This window comes from Rosa rugosa, chromosome 7, assembly GCF_958449725.1.
Source record: "Rosa rugosa chromosome 7, drRosRugo1.1, whole genome shotgun sequence".
NCBI lineage: Eukaryota > Viridiplantae > Streptophyta > Magnoliopsida > Rosales > Rosaceae > Rosa > Rosa rugosa.
Genome location: NC_084826.1, coordinates 19,222,421 through 19,244,714, shown reverse-complemented (window position 1 = coordinate 19,244,714; position 22,294 = coordinate 19,222,421). Strand labels below are relative to the sequence as shown.

The following is a 22,294-nucleotide window of genomic DNA, read 5'->3' as shown; positions in this document are numbered from 1 at the left end:
CTTGATTCTAGAGGCTTTGATTCCTAAACTCATCTCTCCCCCCCTCACAATCAAATTCTTGATAATCAGGAATCGATTTCTGACAAGAAGGTTGGACCCACACTCTTTCTGATTTTTTTATCGGTTAGTAAACGCAGAAATACTTTTAACCCGAAATCATTCCTTCCATTTTCATTCACATTCCTAATAAGTAAACGTGCTCTAAATGCGTCGTTTAATCAAGACCCTTGGAGTTCTAGAATGGTGGTTTTTGAGTCTTTAAGATTCTAGTCTTTTGGTTTTCTACCGTATATAGAATTAACTAGAGTATTAAATAGACTATTTCTTTAGAGTGGCTATTAAATAGCTTTTGAATAAGAGATTTTTCATTGGGAGGGAGAGCACCCGTCACAGTTTTCTGTATTCCAATTCTGTTACTTGTATAATATCGTGACACTTGTCCTCCCACTAACAGAATGTTAAATAATTTTTCATTTAAGAGAATAAAATATAGCAAACTACATATACCCCCTTGATAGGATTTCAAAACACAAAAAACTCCACAACATTTGGTTTTGAACATTTAAGGACAAAAGTTTACACTTAAGACAATATGCTCTCCACTTGCCACATGTCATGAGTTAATTTACTTTTTTACTCTTAACTACTTATTTTGACTTGTAATCCCTTTAAAGCATCTCCAGCAAAGATGTCTTTTGGTTTCTGTCAAATTTAAATTTGACAGCTGACATAGCAATTTGACATTTACTAGAATTTTACTCCAATAGATGGGTCAAAAGAATATTATTATTTTATTACTTTTTTCTCCTTTCTTCTGTTTTTTATGTTTAGGGAGGTTCTATTCATACCTCCAAAATTGTTATTTGGACCTCCCTCTTTTTTCAAATAATAGTTGACTTTGTCAACTTATGTTAAATTACCAATAAAGACACAAAAGAGGGAAGAAAAAGAAAATTTCTTACCTCTACGTATAGTAGTAATCTTTAATTGGAGAAAACTTTCTCCTCCAACGTGAACCTTAAAATATACATCGGCAAACGTTATCTATGTTGTTGTCAAAATTTTCTAAACTTTGTGGTTGATCACCCATCAATGGAAATAGGTTTCATATGAAAAAAGAGCTTCAGCTATGAAACTGATAAAAAAATCAGGAAACAAAAAATTGTGGAACTGTTAGCAAGAATGAGGTGGAAAGAAGATTTGACAAGGGGAGAAAGAGTCATTGTATTTCATTGATTCAACAAAAAGAAACATAAGCTATCTAACCTCCATAAGATCATAAAACGTTGAAAATTTTCTGAAAAGAGTTCACACGTACAAGGTTGTAAACAACCTCTATAAAATTACAAATGATAATGAGAGAGAGAGAGAGAGAAAAGCAGCAGGGGCAGAGAGAGACGACTACCAACTAAAAGTTTTTTTTTTTCCAGCTTAATTGTATTAAGGTAAAATAGAATTGTGAAATCTTCAAAAATTGAATGAGGTCCAACTATTGATTTTTTGAGGTATGAATTGAAAAAAAAAAAAAAAGCTTTTATTTATTTAATTGGACAATGGGCATTATGGGAAAATTAAGAGGTGTAGATAGCAAATTGGTTATTTGTAAAAGTAAGTTGGAGGTCTATTAAGTGAGGAGGTCAAAATACCAATTTTGGAGGTATGAATAGAAGCTCCCTTATGTTTATCATCCTTTCTTCTCTCTCTTTTCTTCAACGAATCTTCATTCTCCTTCTCTCTTTTCCTCTCTATCTTTTTGAACATCAGTTAATCTTGTAAATAAGGCAGACCAAAGTTGAGAAGATTCTGATCAAAGACGGTGGAGGACCATCGAACATCCTTTTTGGATCTCATCTCATCTGTTTGGACTGTTTTCTCTTTCCTTCTCTATCTTCCTTTCCTGTTTGGGTTGTTTCTCTAATCTCTCCATCGTATTCATTTTTTTTTTTTCAAATATTGATCAATCATCACCAGCCACCATAGACGTACTATTTGGCCGTAGGTATTCTTGATCCATCTCTTTTGCAGAGACCTTTTTACCCAGCAATCATCTTCTTCCTCTGAACCCAAACTGCTTTTCCCCTTCTTGATCTTCACATCTTTAAACAATCTGATGCTTTGGGTACACCAATCAGAATTTTGATTCAAGTAATAACCTTATTGGAATCAGATTTCTACTGATATACTCTTAAAATTTCAAGTAGTATTGCTTCTTTTATGTCAAAATTGCAGATGTACAGACTTTTGCTTTGGTTTGGGTAGGAAAGAAAGAGAGACGAGAATGAAAGAGCAAGAAGAGAGAGAAATAATAAAAAATTAAAAGACAGAAGACTCAGCCACGGTCAAATTTGACAGATTGAAACAAAACTGTCATCCATGTGGCAAATGACATCTGGGTTGGACTTGTTTTTTATCTGTCATTTATAGCTGTTGGGCCTCCACGTGGAAAATAACCACTCCGTTGGAGATGGTCTTATAAGGATTAAATCTTACAAATAATGACAATCTGCTCTCCACTTGCCACATGTCATGAGTTAATTTACTTTTTTACCCTTAACTACTCTTTTTGACTTCTAATCCCTTTATATTACTTTTTTTTTTCCGAGAATAATCTCTTTATATTACTTTTTTTTTTCCCTGAGAATAATCCGTTTATGTTACTTTTTTTTCCCCCTTAACTACTCATTTTGACTTCTAATCCCTTTATATTTTTTTTTCTTTTTATGAGAATAATCCCTTTATGTTACTTTTTTTTTTTAGAATAATCTGTTTATATTATTTTTTTTTTCTAAGAATAATCAATTTATGTTACTTCTCAAAAGCAAAAAAAAAATATATATCTTTCTTCTACACGTTGCTAAGAGAAAGAATCTCAGACCTCACTCTCCTACTACTCTCATCTCATCGCCTAATCCTACTATTGCACTCGTCCAATCCTGCTACTGCACTCATACTCGTCAAGTTCTGCTACTGCACTTGTACTCATGTCCAGTTCTGCTACTCATGTTCTGCTACTGCACTCATCATCGCCTAATCCTGCTACTGCACTCGATGCACTCATACTCGTCAAGTTCTGCTACTGCACTTGTACTCGTGTCCAGTTCTGCTACTCATGTTCTACTACTGCACTCATCATCGCCTAATCCTGCTACTGCACTCGTCCAATCCCGCTACTGCACTCGCTGCACTCATACTCGTCCAATCCTGCTACTGTACTCGATGCATTCATACTCGTCAAGTTCTGCTACTGCACTTGTACTCGTGTCCAGTTCTGCTACTGCACTCATCATCGCCTAATCCTTCTACTGCACTCGTTCAATCCTGCTACTGCACTCGCTGCACTCATACTCGTCTAGTTCTCCTACTCGTGTTCTGCTACTGCACTCGTCATCGCCTAATCCTGCTACTGCACCCGTCCAATCTGCTACTGCACTCATACTCGTCCAGTTCTGCTACTGCACTTGTACTCGTGTTCTGCTACTGCACTCGTCATCACCTAATCCTGCTACTGCACTCGTCCAATCTCGCTACTGCACTTGCTGCACTCATACTCGTCCAGTTTTGCTACTGCACTTGTACTCTTGTCCTGCTACTGCACTCGTCATCGCTTAATCCTGCTACTACTACACTCGTCCAATCCTGCTACTGCACTCGCTGCACTCATACTCGTCCAGTTCTGCTACTGCACTTTTTCCTACGTGCCGGAGCTTTTCTTCTCACTGGTTTTGTTCGATTATTTCTTGTGTCATCACCCTTTTGCACCTCCACACAGTAGCCGATTTGAACCATAAACAATGAATATCATATCATTAACATAAACCATAAACTATAAAGTAGCAGATCAATTCAATTTGAACAGTAGCAGATCATATCATTGACAGCAGCCGATCATATCAAAGTAAACCACAGAACCTTAGTGATACTAAATTCATGAATCTGCTCCTCATGTATATTGTGAGCCCCGGAAAAATTTAAAGGTATTAGTGAGATCGTTTGAGGGGTTAAATTTTCGACCTCGATGGTTAATTAAATACTCGGGAATGTTTATCCGAATTTTTCATAAGATGGAATATGTTATTTTTGGACTCGATAATAAAATACGTAACGCGACGAGTTCGTGGGAATTTTCGGAGAATTTTTCGGATACCCGAGCTAATTTTTACGGATTTTGGAAGTTTTGGGATTAAAGAAATTATTAAAGGAAAACAAGAAATCACGTGGAGGTATCTCAGCCCTCCAATTCTCCACCGCTTAATCTCAGCCCTCGGATTTAAGTTGGGTCTGGCTATAAATAGCCTACGATCAGATCAAACGATTCAGAAGAATCGAGAAGGTCCCAGGCGTCTCGACCCGCGAAAGAGACCGGCGACCCAGTCGGAACTCCTCCGTCCGACCACATCTCGGCGACGGACCACCGGCGTTAGCTTCGCCTAGACCACGCCGACGTGCCTCTGGCCACGGATCGTCCACGCACAGACCCTGGAGAGAGATTCGAAGCTCAGAAGCTCGAAGCTTTACCGACGATTTCTGAATTTTCCGGCTACTCCGACCACCGTTTGGGTTGTCCGAGGTATGAAATGTAATCCTCTCGTCGAGCTCTACATCTGGGTATAATTAGTTTTTGGATTTGATCGAGTTTAATGATTTTCGATTTTGGGTTGGTTTCGGCTCCGCCGTGATTTTCGACGCCGGCGGCTGTTCTAGCTCTTCTGGGTTCATTTTCCGTCTTGCCTGCACCTGTAGACGTGTCAACCTCGACTATAGCTGAATTTTTGAAGCTGCTGGGTTGGTGTACTCCGGCTCCTCCGTTTGTTCATCGTCAAAATTCCGGGAAGTACCGTGTTTTGAAATTGAGCGTAGGTGAGCTACGTTATCTATCTTTAGCCTTGGAGAATTGTGGTTGCTGTTGCAGGATGGGTTTTGTTTGAAATTGTGCGAATAATGTTGTGTTGTATGCATGGAGTTTTGGTTGGGAAGTAAAGAACAACAGGAAGAAGTTATTGGAGAGGTGAAAGTGCAAAAATTAAGAAAATGGTTATTAATCGGAATTGAAGTAGTGAATTGGTTTGCAATGCTTTTGGTTGATGAATGAAATTGTCGATGGTATTAGTATCGGGTTTTGGTACAAATGCAGAGTTAAGTTGGTGTCCTTAGTAGTTTTGGGCACACTTCATTTAAATTCAATGAAATTACTATGTGACGTGATCGTGAAGAAAAACAGAAATAAAATGTTAAAAGGCATATAAAATTGGTCAATATTCCAATTTCAAGTGAAATGTTAAGTAATTGGGATAGTTATTGGGGTTGTTGTGATTGGTCAAACATTAGCCGATGTGGGTCAATCATGGTCAAATCAGGAAAAGTTGGTTGGACGTTTAGATAATCGTCGAGATTATAAATAATGGTTTAACGGATTATTAACGATCATTATGTCGGAATCTAGGACTCCAGTTACCCGAGGAAAGGAAGGTACGTGAATCTCGAACAACGTGAACTAAACGACTTCGGAATCCAGGTAGGGGATTCGAGGCCTTTCTCGGTTAGTCGCTTTCTTATTTTTATATAAAGTGATGAATGATGCATGTTAAATTATATGGTATGGTTATGTTTAAATGCAATGCATACTAACCATTCCGTGAGAGATATCGTTGATGGCTTGAGAGCGAAAGGGGCACTGATTTCCTTGGGTTCGATTCCCTAAACCTCTGAAGGGTTAGCTACACCGGTCGGACGGTGCGCAATCGTAATGACGACCCGATTCCGTGTGTGTAGCTAGGTAGCGGACGCTCTCGCTACGCTTACCTGGTTATAAATTGATTTGAGGTAAGGTCGTGTAGTTGGTCTATGGGACCGGCCATCAGGTATTGTTTTGGGCCCGTATTTACTTGAAGTTCATGCATCAGATTTTATATCGGAAAATCATTTAAGATGTCGTTCTTAAAGAAAATGCATTTACATATGTTTTTATATTGGCGCCACAAAAGTTTATTTAAAGGTTTTCAAATCTAGCCAGGGTGAAGCCCCTGTTGAGCAGCGAGGACGAAAGCTCACCCCTACAACAGTGTGGATGCAGGTACTGTGCACTGGTGACGGGATTGACGGACGGAGCGGGTGTGCGGAGTCAACTTCGGTAAATGGTTGTAATGGGAACAGGTTTCGAAGTTTAATTCCATTTCTTGGATGTTTAGTGTCATCTCAGAAGTAGTTGATTGATCATTTATTCTAAATTCGATACTCGGATATGTCGATTATTTCTTGACTCCTTGTTGACTCAAGCATTAGACGGACAAATATTTGAAATAAAAGTTTTAAAGTTTTCACCTCAATATTATTTTAAACGTTTTCGCTGTGCGGTTTACAAAAAATTATTTAATAAAATGCCTTGCGGGTTTCTGGAATATAAATCGAACCTTCGGTTTATGTTTCGGGGTCTCGCGGCACTGTGACGTGCTCAAGCTGGTGAGGTGCAGTTTGGGGCGTTACAGAAATCAAAATAAACTACAGAACCTTTGTTACGCCCCGAATCAAATTTTTCATGTTTAGTTGTTATTAAACGAGGAATGACGATTTTCTACACAATTTATTGAAGTTTCGATATTTTAGGGGGCCCTAAAAGTTGACTTTTTGACTGGGTCAAAATTTGAAAAGTTTGTCTTCATGAAATCGTAGAGGACGTTAAACCGAGCGCGTGCATATTTGGTTCGTAAAAATCGGACTTCGTATTCAAAAGTTATAAGCGAAATACGAAAGTTACTATTTATGGTAATTAGTATACATATGGAAAGTTACTGTGGGTAGAAAACCATGGGTCACAGCGATTTGGCCAGAAAACCATCAATTTTGGCCAAAACCGTCACTGTAGCAGTTGTGTTCTCCGGCGAAATTCTCCATTTTCTGGCCACTTCTGGAAGTGAAACCGGTCTTATTAGGAGCGCCTCGAGTCACTGATCATCTTCCCTCAAAGCTTCTAGCTGAAATTCTCACTGTGGAAGGAGAATTTGAAGGATTTCCAAATCGGTGAGTTTGGAAATTGATGAAACTCGGTTTAGTTTGGGTATTGGACAGTGGCAATGCCGTAAATTATGATGAAACTCGAGTATTTTAGTCATTTGCCATTAAAAGCCATTCATTTGGCTTTTGAGCCTGGGCTCATGTCCTTATTTGTATAAATTTTTTTGCAAGTGGGTTTTCTGTGTTTACATCTTTGGTCATGTGCTACTATGTAATTTTGTATTGTGAAAACGGGTATCTAGGGTTATAGCAAATAGAGCTATATAAGACACATGCATCTATTGTAAGAGATTATCTATGAATATGAATCTTGCTTAGTTTATTTTCTTTCAATTTCCTTAATTTACTTGTTTCAATTCATTTTAAGGGGAAATGATCATTTACCCAATTTTGGGGTTAATTAACCCCACTTACCGAAACACTCTAAGAGATAATTTCCCTAATACCCAATTAAGTATTTTTTTTATTCCTTTTTATTTATTTTTGGGACAATTTTGCCCTCTCCTTCTTTGTCACTTAGAGAGAGAAGTCATCGGAGACATTTCCGGACTCTTGTGACCAGTGGCCAGCCGCGGACTCCGGTGACCGGAATCCAGCGACTGGTGACCGGAATCCGGCGACCGATCACCGGAATCCGGCAACCAATCACCGGAATTCCGAATCCGGCTACAGGACTGGTGACCAGATTCCGGCGTCTGATTTTATTGCCCTCTAATAATACCCTTTAATCATATTATTGCCCCTCAATAATCATATTATTGCTCCCCAATACTCATATTATTGCCCCCCCAATAATCATATTATTGCCCCCAATAATCATATTATTACCCTCTAATAATTATATTATTGCCCTCATGTGAATTGCATAAACTCTCAAACTAGTGGGTGACGATCATAGAAGTTTTGTTACCCAAGCTATACTTGGATTCGGATTCTTCTCTTTGGTACAACGGTGACTAAGGCCCAAACTAGTGGGTGATGATCATAGAAGTTTTGTTACCCAAGCTATTTGCATATTTGGGCTTACTTTAACCAATTAACCACAAACTGGCACACATGCATGATTAGAATTACTTTCTGCCAACATAATTGTAACATCCGGATTCCAGAGCACCCGTAGCTTGAGCCTGGGTCGGGTCGACCTTCTCTAGAAAATTATCCTCCCTCAACCTCTCAAAAATCATGGCGCTCAAGTCCCTTCCAGACTCCACCCTCTCCATCAGCATCTCCTGCTTGCAACCCTCATCACAGAAATCCAGAAACCCGATGGTGGAGCGGTCGGAATCCGGTTGAAAGCGTCGAAACCCAATGGAAATTAATCTTCAAGAAACGGCGACTGGAAACCAGTGGTGGTGTTCGGAAAAGCTTCACAGGTGACGGAGTACCAATCGAATTCCATGTTTCGAGTACTAGATCGGAGTTGTCCTTCGCGCCGACCGTCGTCGTCTTCGGGAGGCCATTGTTGAGCACGGAGATCCAACCGAGCGACGTCGGCTGTCCAACTCTAACGAGGAGGGAGGGAAGGGCCGGAGAGAGAGAGAGATAGAAAGAAGAGAGAGAGTTTCAGATCGGAGAGGTATAACCGTATGAGAGAGAAAGAGAGAGAGAGAGAGACCGTCCGGCTGGAGAGAGAGAGTATGAGAGGAGTGTAGTTGTTGATTAAAATGAGGGTAAAACTATCAATAGATGTTAGATTGGGTAAATGGGAGCAAAATACTCTTAGTGGAGTAAGTGGGCAATTTTTAGACTGAAATTGGGTAAGTGGTCACGGCCCCTTCATTTTATGGATTATGATCCCAACAGATTGCCAAAAATATATATTCTTGGGTTTTTGTTCATTTACCCTAATTTTTGGGATTTTTTTCCCACTTACCTCATTAAGTTTTTTTAGTTCTCTCTTACCTATGAAGACTCTAACAAGATATTTCTTAATACCCCATTAAGTTTTTTTTTTTTTAAGATTATTTTACCCTCATCCTTTTTTTACATAAAGAGAGAGAGAGAGAGAGAGTGTGTGTGTGTGAATGGAAGAGAGATAAACTATAGGAGACTTTGTCCGATTCTCGTCACTAGCTGCCGTCCACTAGACTTTTCTGAAAACCTTGTTGGAGGTCTCCAAAGAGGTTGTCGGTGATCTCATAGGTCCACGGAAAGTTTATTGTCCGCCCCTCCCCCCTACAAAAAAAAAAAAAAAAAAAAAACCTCTATTGCCCCAATAGAGGGGCAATAAACTTCTATTGTCCCCAATAGACGTCTATTTCCTCCCAATAGATGCCTATTGCCGCCCAATAGAGTTTTTGGTCGTCGGAATGAGAACTAATCACCCTAAGTTTAGACAAATAAAACTTTAATTAAAGAAAAAATAAAGGAGGAGACTGCATCAATTCAAAACATCTATTGCCCCCTAATATTGTGATGCCCCGGAAATTCGTATTTATTTTCCGAGGATTTTCCGGAATTTAGATTGTGGTTATTGGACGGTTTCGTGGCTCGTGGATGGAGCGGAAGTGTTTCGGGCGAATAATTATTCGAAAAGTATGACTTTAGGGGGGTTGCTAAGGTTGACTTTTGATACGTTGGGATTCTCCGAAAACTTCCTTCACGAAAGTTGTAGAGCGCGTCGATACGAGTTCGTGGACATGTGGAACGCGTCAATCGGAGTTCGTATGAGGAAGTTATGGCTATCGGAAGAAGTTTCCGTTTTAGTATAAATATGGAAAATCAGAATTTTATTTCATTTTCCTCATTTCCATTTCCGGAAATAATTTTCCTCTCTCTCTTCTCTCTCGTCCGCGCCTTCAGAAACGAAAATCTTCGACTGACCCGGACCCGGTCGATCCGACCCGACTTTTCCGGCGAGCTCCGGCCATCTCCGGCGACGAGACTTTCCAGATCAGTTCGCCTCCTCCGTCTGGTCGTCCCTGTGGTACTCTCTAACGTCGATTCTTACTGTGTGCGACGGAGAAAGGTGGTGCAGCCTAGTGTTTTCGGACCCGACCGGAAAACACAGTTCCGGCGACGTCAAGGCTTCAAGCTTCCATCTTTGGGTTCGTGGGAGGCTCCTTGATCGATCTATGGTGTTTGTTTCGATCGGTTTACGTGAAACTTCGATCAACTCAGTTGGGTTTACTGTTCACGGCTTGTGAGGTAGTTTTCGATCCCTTATGGTTGTTTTCTGACTTCGAGCTAGTTATGTGTTGGCACAAGCATGCTTAGATGAAGCTTTTTGATGTTGGGAGTTTTGTGAAATATTGAGTTTTGGTCGGCGGCGGTGCGCCTCCGTCTGTGGCGGCGTTCCGGCGGTGTTCCGGCCATGTATGAGACAGTTTCTGGTATTATATGTCTTCTACTCGTTGATACGAGCGTTTCGATATATAATATGCAAGTTTTGGAGTTCGAATGAATTTGTTATGATTTTTATCGTTTCATATCGATAAATTTATTCGATCCGTGAGGATTTGAGTATCCGATCGACTTGTGATTTGGACACATCGATCATGGAAGTGTTCCGGTGACCTTGGGAGGTCTCGGATGTGGTTTTGCCTCGATTGGCACCACTTTGGGGATTTTAGTTCAAAACAGAGGTTTCGGACTTAAATCGTTTGTGAATAGTTACTGATTTGAGGTCATTGGTGATTAGGTGCTTCTAAAGGTGAATTGGACGAGTTGTTGGTGATAGTTTTGGTTCGGTTCTGTATAGAAGACGCAGCGGGAGTTTCGAGGTGAGTAATCTCACAAGGTTCATTTTGGAACGGAACACCTTATCGTTTTGTGAGTTATTGATTTAACTGCAAATTATGTGTTTTAGTGGGTTGTGGATTTATGAAAACAATAGGCATGAATGATGCGTTTTATTGTTTTGGGTTGTGGCTTTTGGAAAACAAATGACTTGGAATTGTTGATTCGATTTGTTTTGAAAAGCGTTGAGATTTGTGTATGAAAACAATATGCATGAAATGATGCTTTTTATTGTTTTGTGGTTTTTCGGAAACAATGATTATGGAAATGTCGATTTCGATTGTTTTGAAAAGCGTGAGATTTGTGTAATGTTTTTGAGTCCTGTGCGACTGTTTTAATGATTTGCTCCAAGGGACAGTGCGGCCCGAGGAACGAAGGTCTATGACCTTGGGCAGAATATCAGGTAATCACGTCTTTGGCCGGACGAGTGGTTACGTTCAGTTAGAGCTCTAGTCTGTCTGCCATCTAGGTAATTCATGGGGTAACGGGAATTGGTTATTGACAACTCATGACATTACGTGTTTTTAGGGAATAAAGTGTGAGTTGCTTCCTTATTAACGGTTTTTAAGGGGACAAGGTGTAAGTTGTTTTCCTTATTAACGACTTGGTACGTTTTGGTACGTTATGGTACGATTGATAGAAATCAAGGTGTGAGTTGCTTTCTATGTTATTTTGATAGAATTCAAGTGTGAGTTGTTTTCTATGGTACGTTTTGGTACGATTGATAGAAATCAAGGTGTGAGTTGCTTTCTATGTTATTTTGATAGAAATCAAGGTGTGAGTTGCTTTCTATGTTATTTTGATAGAATTCAAGTGTGAGTTGTTTTCTATGGTACGTTTTGGTACGATTGATAGAAATCAAGGTGTGAGTTGCTTTCTATGTTATTTTGATAGAAATCAAGGTGTGAGTTGCTTTCTATGTTATTTTGATAGAAATCAAGGTGTGAGTTGCTTTCTATGTTATTTTGATAGAATTCAAGTGTGAGTTGTTTTCTATGGTACGTTTTGGTACGATTGATAGAAATCAAGGTGTGAGTTGCTTTCTATGTTATTTTGATAGAAATCAAGGTGTGAGTTGCTTTCTATGTTATTTTGATAGAATTTAAGTGTGAGTTGTTTTGAGAATAATGTTTAAACTGAGATTGATTGTTTTAATGTAATCTCCTGAACTAAATTTCTATGCAGGGATTACTATGATTTTATCGATTGTTTTAATGTAATCTCCTGAACTAAGTATTATGCAGGGATTACTGCTTTTTGGATTGTTGTTTTGATGTAATCTCCTGAACTAAGTTAAATGCAGGGATTACTGCTTTTTGGATTGTTGTTTTGATGTGATCTCCTGAACTAAGTTTCAATGCAGGGATTATTGATTTTACTTAATTTGATTTTTTTAAGTGTGGTTGTGGTTGTGATTTGGTGTGAGTTGTTTCGAGTTACTCATACGGGCTTGCAAAAGCTTACCGGGTTTGTTGTGTGACAACCCGGTGCACCATTCCAACGGTGTAGGGGTTAATCCTGCAGGGTAGGATAATCGGGGCTGAAGCCGAGGTAGCTTGTTGGCAACAGAACAGGTAGGAAGCAAAATTGATTGGCCTTGCCAATGTTATGAATTCCGCTATGTAGTATACTCTGAGGAGCTTTTGCGTTTTATCTTGTTGTGGACAATTTAATTCGTAAGCTTATGTAATATATGACTCTGTGGGCGGGTCAATATTGACATAGTGGGTTCAGGGCATCAATATGTATGTTGTATAAAGGGAAAAAGTTTTCCAGGTATTTGGTATTGATGGCTGAACGTTCACGCATGTATAATTATGGGGTTATATATCGATTTTTAATTGTGTTAAAAATCAGGGGCGTGACAGATTGGTATCAGAGCGTAAGGTGCATATTTGGTGACAATCAATACTCCTCGAGTGATGGCCCGTCTGCAGCGGATCCCCATCTGATGCTCTTCGGTATTGATATAGTCATTGGGTATGCAGTGAGAGTTGGAATGTGAGTCTTCAGGGTAGTGTTGGCTCAGTGAACAAAGTGTAGGAGCTTAGAGTAGCTTCTAGGAGTTATAATCTTTTGAGGAGTGAGGGCCTTTAGATGTAACTCTTGTTTACGTTGGGGATAGAATTGTATCTTCTGACGTAGTGTGTGGTTGATTTAGTCATAACGTTGACTTATACTTGTAGTTGGAAGTTGTGCAAGTATTAATCACAGGTTGTTATGCTCCTTAGGTGATGGATTCACGAGGAGGCAGAGCTAGGGGTCGAGGTAGACCCAGAGGCAGGGGTAGAGCCCGAGGTAGGGGCAGGATTCCTCCTCCTGTTGAGGAGATGTTTGAGAATGATATTGAGGCATCGAATGTTGAGCTGCCTGTTCCACCTGTTGTGGAGGTTGTGAATGCTGCTGATCCCACTCGTTTGTCGAAGTTGGCAAAGGAGATTTCGAGGTTGGGAGGAGTTCCATTCCAGGGAGGAACGGATCACATGTTGGCAGATCAATGGATCGAGAACATGAGGACCTACTTCGAGATGGTCGTCTGTGACGACGTTGAGAAGAGGAAGATTGCCACATTTATGCTCCAAGGCGATGCACGGGTGTGGTGGAGCGGCACACAGAGGGTTATGGATGTGTCCACCATGACCTGGAATGAGTTTGTGGAACTGTTCAGGAAGAAGTACTTTCCGCCTTCAGTGAGGGAGCAGTTGGAAAGGGAATTTGTCTCGTTAGTCCAAGGGACTAAGAGTGTGAGGGATTATGAGGCTGAGTTCTCAAGGTTGTATCGCTTTGTGAGGCAAATGGATGCTGAGAGCTTAGCCATGAAGTTTCAGTGGGGACTGAATGCTTCGATCCGGCGTGATGTCGCTGTTTTGGAACTGAAGACGATGGAGCTCATTTTCGCTAAGGCTATGGCCATTGAGCAGGAAAACCTGATTTTCCAGGAGCAGGAGTCAGCTGAGAGGGACTCCCGAAGGAAGGGAAAGGCAACTGCTGAGGGCAGTGAAGGGACAGATGCTCAGGGTGGGTTCTGGAAGAGACGCAGGACTCATCAGCAGGCGCCAGCTAGGGAAGCGGCTGCACCTGCTAGGGCTGCACCTGTTAAGGAAGCGGCTGCACCTGTTGGGCAAGAAGCACCTCTGAGATGTTACAACTGTAAGGAGGTTGGCCATACTGCTAGGGTTTGTACGAAACCGAAGAACTTGGCATGTTTTACTTGTGGCCAGACAGGGCATTTCTCAAGGGATTGTACCCAGCAGCAGGGTAGGAGACAGGGAAATTAGCGGGGACAGTAGCCTTTGGATGCTAATTTTAGCAAAGTGTAGGGAATGGAGGTGTCTTATCAGCCTTAAGACTTTTCTTGCTAAGGCGAAGTGTGATAGTGGAGAACCTGATTCCTTTGTGTGCTGTGACAGGCTTTGCCTGATGTCTATAGTTAGACTTTTGTGTGTGGCTTCCTTTTGTAAAGTACTGTTTTATGTGGTAGGTTGCATGATGCATTTTTCATTGTTGTAATAGAGAAGTCTTTTACAACTTTGTTTGTATGTGCAATACTATGTGACAATTGATGAGTAGTTCGGCTGAGGCTGAATCTCATTTTGTTGTGTTTGGAGATGGTTGGAATGCTTATTGTGATTTCGCAAATAGTTGACTATGGCAAGACCTAGAGTTTATCGATTGATTTGAAATGAAATGTCATTTTAAATTTAGTAATGAGAGTGTTGCAATAGATGATATATCGATGCAGATATTGTGAGGACAGGACTTTGGACTCTTAGGTGGTTGTGCATAGTGCTGTAGTTGTGCAGAATTGTTGTTGCATTGGTTTGTGATTGAAACAGGTGAGATGTTTGGATTGTTTTTGTATGGACGGTTTCGTGAACTTTGATCGGGGATAATTGACTAGTTCAATACCCTATGGAGGCTTGGAATGAGTTATTCGTACTTGTTGGTTTTGTACGTTTAAATTTCGGGACGAAATTTCTTTAAGGGGGGTGGAATGTGATGCCCCGGAAATTCGTATTTATTTTCCGAGGATTTTCCGGAATTTAGATTGTGGTTATTGGACGGTTTCGTGGCTCGTGGATGGAGCGGAAGTGTTTCGGGCGAATAATTATTCGAAAAGTATGACTTTAGGGGGGTTGCTAAGGTTGACTTTTGATACGTTGGGATTCTCCGAAAACTTCCTTCACGAAAGTTGTAGAGCGCGTCGATACGAGTTCGTGGACATGTGGAACGCGTCAATCGGAGTTCGTATGAGGAAGTTATGGCTATCGGAAGAAGTTTCCGTTTTAGTATAAATATGGAAAATCAGAATTTTATTTCATTTTCCTCATTTCCATTTCCGGAAATAATTTTCCTCTCTCTCTTCTCTCTCGTCCGCGCCTTCAGAAACGAAAATCTTCGACTGACCCGGACCCGGTCGATCCGACCCGACTTTTCCGGCGAGCTCCGGCCATCTCCGGCGACGAGACTTTCCAGATCAGTTCGCCTCCTCCGTCTGGTCGTCCCTGTGGTACTCTCTAACGTCGATTCTTACTGTGTGCGACGGAGAAAGGTGGTGCAGCCTAGTGTTTTCGGACCCGACCGGAAAACACAGTTCCGGCGACGTCAAGGCTTCAAGCTTCCATCTTTGGGTTCGTGGGAGGCTCCTTGATCGATCTATGGTGTTTGTTTCGATCGGTTTACGTGAAACTTCGATCAACTCAGTTGGGTTTACTGTTCACGGCTTGTGAGGTAGTTTTCGATCCCTTATGGTTGTTTTCTGACTTCGAGCTAGTTATGTGTTGGCACAAGCATGCTTAGATGAAGCTTTTTGATGTTGGGAGTTTTGTGAAATATTGAGTTTTGGTCGGCGGCGGTGCGCCTCCGTCTGTGGCGGCGTTCCGGCGGTGTTCCGGCCATGTATGAGACAGTTTCTGGTATTATATGTCTTCTACTCGCTGATACGAGCGTTTCGATATATAATATGCAAGTTTTGGAGTTCGAATGAATTTGTTATGATTTTTATCGTTTCATATCGATAAATTTATTCGATCCGTGAGGATTTGAGTATCCGATCGACTTGTGATTTGGACACATCGATCATGGAAGTGTTCCGGTGACCTTGGGAGGTCTCGGATGTGGTTTTGCCTCGATTGGCACCACTTTGGGGATTTTAGTTCAAAACAGAGGTTTCGGACTTAAATCGTTTGTGAATAGTTACTGATTTGAGGTCATTGGTGATTAGGTGCTTCTAAAGGTGAATTGGACGAGTTGTTGGTGATAGTTTTGGTTCGGTTCTGTATAGAAGACGCAGCGGGAGTTTCGAGGTGAGTAATCTCACAAGGTTCATTTTGGAACGGAACACCTTATCGTTTTGTGAGTTATTGATTTAACTGCAAATTATGTGTTTTAGTGGGTTGTGGATTTATGAAAACAATAGGCATGAATGATGCGTTTTATTGTTTTGGGTTGTGGCTTTTGGAAAACAAATGACTTGGAATTGTTGATTCGATTTGTTTTGAAAAGCGTTGAGATTTGTGTATGAAAACAATATGCATGAAATGATGCTTTTTATTGTTTTGTGGTTTTTCGGAAACAATGATTATGGAAATGTCGATTTCGATTGTTTTGAAAAGCGTGAGATTTGTGTAATGTTTTTGAGTCCTGTGCGACTGTTTTAATGATTTGCTCCAAGGGACAGTGCGGCCCGAGGAACGAAGGTCTATGACCTTGGGCAGAATATCAGGTAATCACGTCTTTGGCCGGACGAGTGGTTACGTTCAGTTAGAGCTCTAGTCTGTCTGCCATCTAGGTAATTCATGGGGTAACGGGAATTGGTTATTGACAACTCATGACATTACGTGTTTTTAGGGAATAAAGTGTGAGTTGCTTCCTTATTAACGGTTTTTAAGGGGACAAGGTGTAAGTTGTTTTCCTTATTAACGACTTGGTACGTTTTGGTACGTTATGGTACGATTGATAGAAATCAAGGTGTGAGTTGCTTTCTATGTTATTTTGATAGAATTCAAGTGTGAGTTGTTTTCTATGGTACGTTTTGGTACGATTGATAGAAATCAAGGTGTGAGTTGCTTTCTATGTTATTTTGATAGAAATCAAGGTGTGAGTTGCTTTCTATGTTATTTTGATAGAATTCAAGTGTGAGTTGTTTTCTATGGTACGTTTTGGTACGATTGATAGAAATCAAGGTGTGAGTTGCTTTCTATGTTATTTTGATAGAAATCAAGGTGTGAGTTGCTTTCTATGTTATTTTGATAGAAATCAAGGTGTGAGTTGCTTTCTATGTTATTTTGATAGAATTCAAGTGTGAGTTGTTTTCTATGGTACGTTTTGGTACGATTGATAGAAATCAAGGTGTGAGTTGCTTTCTATGTTATTTTGATAGAAATCAAGGTGTGAGTTGCTTTCTATGTTATTTTGATAGAATTTAAGTGTGAGTTGTTTTGAGAATAATGTTTAAACTGAGATTGATTGTTTTAATGTAATCTCCTGAACTAAATTTCTATGCAGGGATTACTATGATTTTATCGATTGTTTTAATGTAATCTCCTGAACTAAGTATTATGCAGGGATTACTGCTTTTTGGATTGTTGTTTTGATGTAATCTCCTGAACTAAGTTAAATGCAGGGATTACTGCTTTTTGGATTGTTGTTTTGATGTGATCTCCTGAACTAAGTTTCAATGCAGGGATTATTGATTTTACTTAATTTGATTTTTTTAAGTGTGGTTGTGGTTGTGATTTGGTGTGAGTTGTTTCGAGTTACTCATACGGGCTTGCAAAAGCTTACCGGGTTTGTTGTGTGACAACCCGGTGCACCATTCCAACGGTGTAGGGGTTAATCCTGCAGGGTAGGATAATCGGGGCTGAAGCCGAGGTAGCTTGTTGGCAACAGAACAGGTAGGAAGCAAAATTGATTGGCCTTGCCAATGTTATGAATTCCGCTATGTAGTATACTCTGAGGAGCTTTTGCGTTTTATCTTGTTGTGGACAATTTAATTCGTAAGCTTATGTAATATATGACTCTGTGGGCGGGTCAATATTGACATAGTGGGTTCAGGGCATCAATATGTATGTTGTATAAAGGGAAAAAGTTTTCCAGGTATTTGGTATTGATGGCTGAACGTTCACGCATGTATAATTATGGGGTTATATATCGATTTTTAATTGTGTTAAAAATCAGGGGCGTGACAAATATAACTTTCGATCGCCAGAATGAGAACTAATCTCTCTAAATTTAAACAAATAAAACTTTGGTTAAGGAAAAAAAGAGGAGATTACATCAACTCAAAACCTCTATTGCCTCCCAATAGACGTCAATTACCCCCAATGAAATCTTTTTTTTTTCTTTCTTTCTGGGCCTTCTGCCCATATTTTACCAAAAGAGAAAAAAGAAACTGATTTGGGCACCCAGAAAATGATCTGGGTACTCATGTCCTCTTCTCCTTTTCGGTTGCAGTCGAACTCGAACTCGGACCAGCAAGGCATAGAAGACCGGGATTTCTTCGAGGCTGTGGAGCATGGATCAGCAGCGACTGGCCAGATAGCGGAGAGTAGGGCCCATGACTTTCGGCTTTCCATCAAGATCCGAGTTCTCCACCGGCGAGGTAGCTCCGACCTGAGCTTCTTATTCGTCTTTAGGCAAGCTGGCAGAGAGAGAGAGGGGAGAAAGAGAGAGAAGAAGTCGGCGTTGGAGCTAGCAGAGAGAGAGAGAGAAGAAGAAGAAGAAGTCAACGTCGGCACCGGTAGAGATAGAAAGAGAGAGAGGAGAGAGAGATCGAGGTGAGAGTGAAATGAGGGATGGGTGGGCGAGATTGTCCCGGTCGGTCGGTGTCGGCAGAGAGAGAAAGAGACGAGAGAGAGATCGAGATGAGTGAGAGGAGGGATGGGTGGGCGAGATTGTCCCGGTCAGTTGGCGCCGGCAGAGAGAGAGATAGGGATCGAGGTGAGTGAGAGGAGGGATGGCCGGCGAGATCGTCCCGGTCAGTCGGTGCTGGAAGTTATCTGCCGTGGTGACCGAGTTTGGGGGAGAGAGAGAGATAGTATGCAGATTGGAAGATGGCACGATGTAAATTCATTAATTAGGTTATGGCAAAATTGTCATTTTGTTTCAAATTAGGTTAGTGAGAATAAAAATATGTTGCTGGGATAAGTGAGATAATTTTGGTCAATTTTAGTGCTTTGGGTCACCAAATGACCCTATATTTTTTTCTTTATTAATTTTATATTTGTTTGGAAGAGTATTAAAGCATGTTTGGGAATTGAGCTTGCTTTTCGGAGATCCAGAGGCGCTATAATGCTCGGGTGAGTATGAAAAGCACTTGTCAAGTGAATCTTCATCTAAAAGCGTTTTTGTTAAATTTGAGAAGTACTTTTTAAACGATCGCTCTAAGTATTTATTAAAGGTACTAGAATTAACCTAAATAAAAGTACAAATAATTAATGACCATCAAAATATACTCTACACAAAACGATGCCGAGTCATGTTGAAGCCCACCTGCAAAATTTAGGGATCGCGAGACGCCGTGACACCGACCCACTCCAGTCATCTGTTTGTGGGTGCAACAATCCCATCCTCTCAGTCCACTCTCCTCTATTATAGAAACTCAGCAATTCAAGGAGGCTGCCAGGAAGAGAGTGGAAGGTGATGGAGAAGTCGGATTTGAATACTATCAGGAAGGTAGCGGACAAGGTTATCCTTAAATGGAGACAGGATCGAGAGAAGAAGGAAGAGGAGCAAGAGGAGCAGGAGGAGCAGGAGGAGGAGGAGGAGGAGGAGGAGGTAAATGAGGATGCTATCTAATATGACCGGCGCGGCCCAAACACGACTTTGACCTTGGCAAAAACTAAATTGGCCGAGGTGAGAAATCAACGTATTGCAAGCAAAACCAAAGTCACCTTGGTCCCCGTTAAAGCCGATCCGGGAAGCTCAACGGTTAAGGTAAGAATTGGTGGAACTACGACCAATATTAGGGAGGCTGTGCGTTTGATAGAGGCTGTTCCTGAGGTATGGTTTTGATGTTAGTTGCTGTACATTTGATTGTTGTGAAACTCATCAGACTGCTTTTCTTTCTTTTGAAATTGATTACTCTCATTTTCTTTTCAAATAATTTGTTTTCAACCTTTATTTCTTTCCAATCTTTGCTCTTGTACATCCTTTGCGTTTTTTGTATTCTTCCACCATGGAAGTTCGTTGTGGTTGTTTATGAGATTAATTTTCTTGCAGATAGTTGGAAATCCAGCAATGGCTGGAGGATCTTCACAATAAGGTTATCAACCAGCTCCTCGCACTAGCTCAACTCCTAGTGGTCCTCCAGTGCAACAATTAGCTTATGGATATGCTCCTCAGTATAATGCATCTCAGCCATATTATCCTGGCTATCCTCATCAAGGGGCAGCTGTTGCACCAACTCAGCAGACCTCCCAGGCAGGTGGTTATTATCAAGCACCTCCTTCCACTGCTCCTTACTACAATGCATCTCCGCCATCTTATCACACCTCCGGGCAAGGACATGGTTATCCTCAATATGGCTATAATCAACAAAGTTATCCTCAAGATGGCTATGATATATATCAGCCACCAGGTTATGATCAACATGGTTACCATGGATTGTCCCCAACTTCTCAAACTGGTTATTGGACTCAACAACCTGCTCAATATGGATATGGATATGGAGATGCTCAATCTAGTTATGGTTCTACAGCAGCTCAGCCAGGCTATGACACCCCATCTTATGGTGCACCCCCATTTGGTCAGCCAGGTTATGGTGCTCCCCCATCTGGTCAGCCAGGTTATGGTGCTGCAGGATACACACAGCCTTCTACATATTCTCTTGATGGAGGGAATGGAAACACTCACGGGGCATAGATGCTGCTGGTGCTGGCCAGATAGCGGAGTGTAGGGCCCATGACTTTCGTCTTTGCATCGAGATCCGAGTTCTCCACCGGCGAGGTAGCTCTGACCTGAGCTTCTTCGTCGTCTTTAGGCAAGCTGGCAGAGAGAGGGAGGGGAAAAAGATAGAGAAGAAGTCGGCGTCGGCGGTAGCAGAGAGAGAGAGAGAGAAGAAGAAGAAGAAGAAGTCAACGTCGGCGCCGGTAGAGATAGAAAGAGAGAGAGGAGAGAGAGATCGAGGTGAGAGTGAAATGAGGGATGGGTGGGCGAGATTGTCCCGGTCGGTCGGTGTCGGCAGAGAGAGAAAGAGAGGAGAGAGAGATCGAGGTGAGTGAGAGGAGGGATGGGTGGGCGAGATTGTCCCGGTCAGTTGGCGCCGGCAGAGAGAGAGATAGGGATCGAGGTGAGTGAGAGGAGGGATGGCCGGCGAGATCGTCCCGGTCAGTCGGTGCTGGAAGTTATCTGCCGTGGTGACCGAGTTTGGGGGAGAGAGAGAGATAGTATGCAGATTGGAAGATGGCACGATGTAAATTCATTAATTAGGTTATGGCAAAATTGTCATTTTGTTTCAAATTAGGTTAGTGAGAATAAAAATATGTTGCTGGGATAAGTGAGATAATTTTGGTCAATTTTAGTGCTTTGGGTCACCAAAGGACCCTATATTTTTTTCTTTATTAGTTTTATATTTGTTTGGAAGAGTATTAAAGCATGTTTGGGAATTGAGCTTGCTTTTCGGAGATCCAGAGGCGCTATAATGCTCGGGTGAGTATGAAAAGCACTTGTCAAGTGAATCTTCATCTAAAAGCGTTTTTGTTAAATTTGAGAAGTACTTTTTAAATGATCGCTCTAAGTATTTATTAAAGGTACTAGAATTAACCTAAATAAAAGTACAAATAATTAATGACCATCAAAATATACTCTACACAAAACGATGCCGAGTCATGTTGAAGCCCACCTGCAAAATTTAGGGATCGCGAGACGCCGTGACACCGACCCACTCCAGTCATCTGTTTGTGGGTGCAACAATCCCATCCTCTCAGTCCACTCTCCTCTATTATAGAAACTCAGCAATTCAAGGAGGCTGCCAGGAAGAGAGTGGAAGGTGATGGAGAAGTCGGATTTGAATACTATCAGGAAGGTAGCGGACAAGGTTATCCTTAAATGGAGACAGGATCGAGAGAAGAAGGAGGAGGAGCAGGAGGAGCAGGAGGAGGAGGAGGAGGAGGAGGAGGAGGTAAATGAGGATGCTATCTAATATGACCGGCGCGGCCCATACACGACTTTGACCTTGGCAAAAACTAAATTGGCCGAGGTGAGAAATCAACGTATTGCAAGCAAAACCAAAGTCACCTTGGTCCCCGTTAAAGCCGATCCGGGAAGCTCAACTGTTAAGGTAAGAATTGGTGGAACTACGACCAATATTAGGGAGGCTGTGCGTTTGATAGAGGCTGTTCCTGAGGTATGGTTTTGATGTTAGTTGCTGTACATTTGATTGTTGTGAAACTCATCAGACTGCTTTTCTTTCTTTTGAAATTGATTACTCTCATTTTCTTTTCAAATAATTTGTTTTCAACCTTTATTTCTTTCCAATCTTTGCTCTTGTACATCCTTTGCGTTTTTTGTATTCTTCCACCATGGAAGTTCGTTGTGGTTGTTTATG

The 22,294-nt window shown here is 41.2% G+C and overlaps 1 protein-coding gene and 1 long non-coding RNA gene across 2 annotated transcripts; both read left to right on the top strand.

Moving 5' to 3' along the window:
• Positions 1 to 4,330: 4,330 nt before the first annotated feature.
• On the top strand, positions 4,331 to 5,126 carry LOC133721985 (uncharacterized). The gene is made up of 2 exons (XR_009852415.1): positions 4,331 to 4,567; positions 4,702 to 5,126. It is a non-coding gene; the product is annotated as an uncharacterized LOC133721985 (long non-coding RNA).
• A 14,263-nt stretch (positions 5,127 to 19,389) lies between these two features.
• On the top strand, positions 19,390 to 20,610 carry LOC133722974 (uncharacterized). The gene is made up of 2 exons (XM_062149815.1): positions 19,390 to 19,524; positions 20,092 to 20,610. Exons 1-2 carry the CDS (start codon positions 19,390 to 19,392, stop codon positions 20,608 to 20,610), a joined length of 654 nt encoding a protein of 217 aa, XP_062005799.1.
• Positions 20,611 to 22,294: the final 1,684 nt, after the last annotated feature.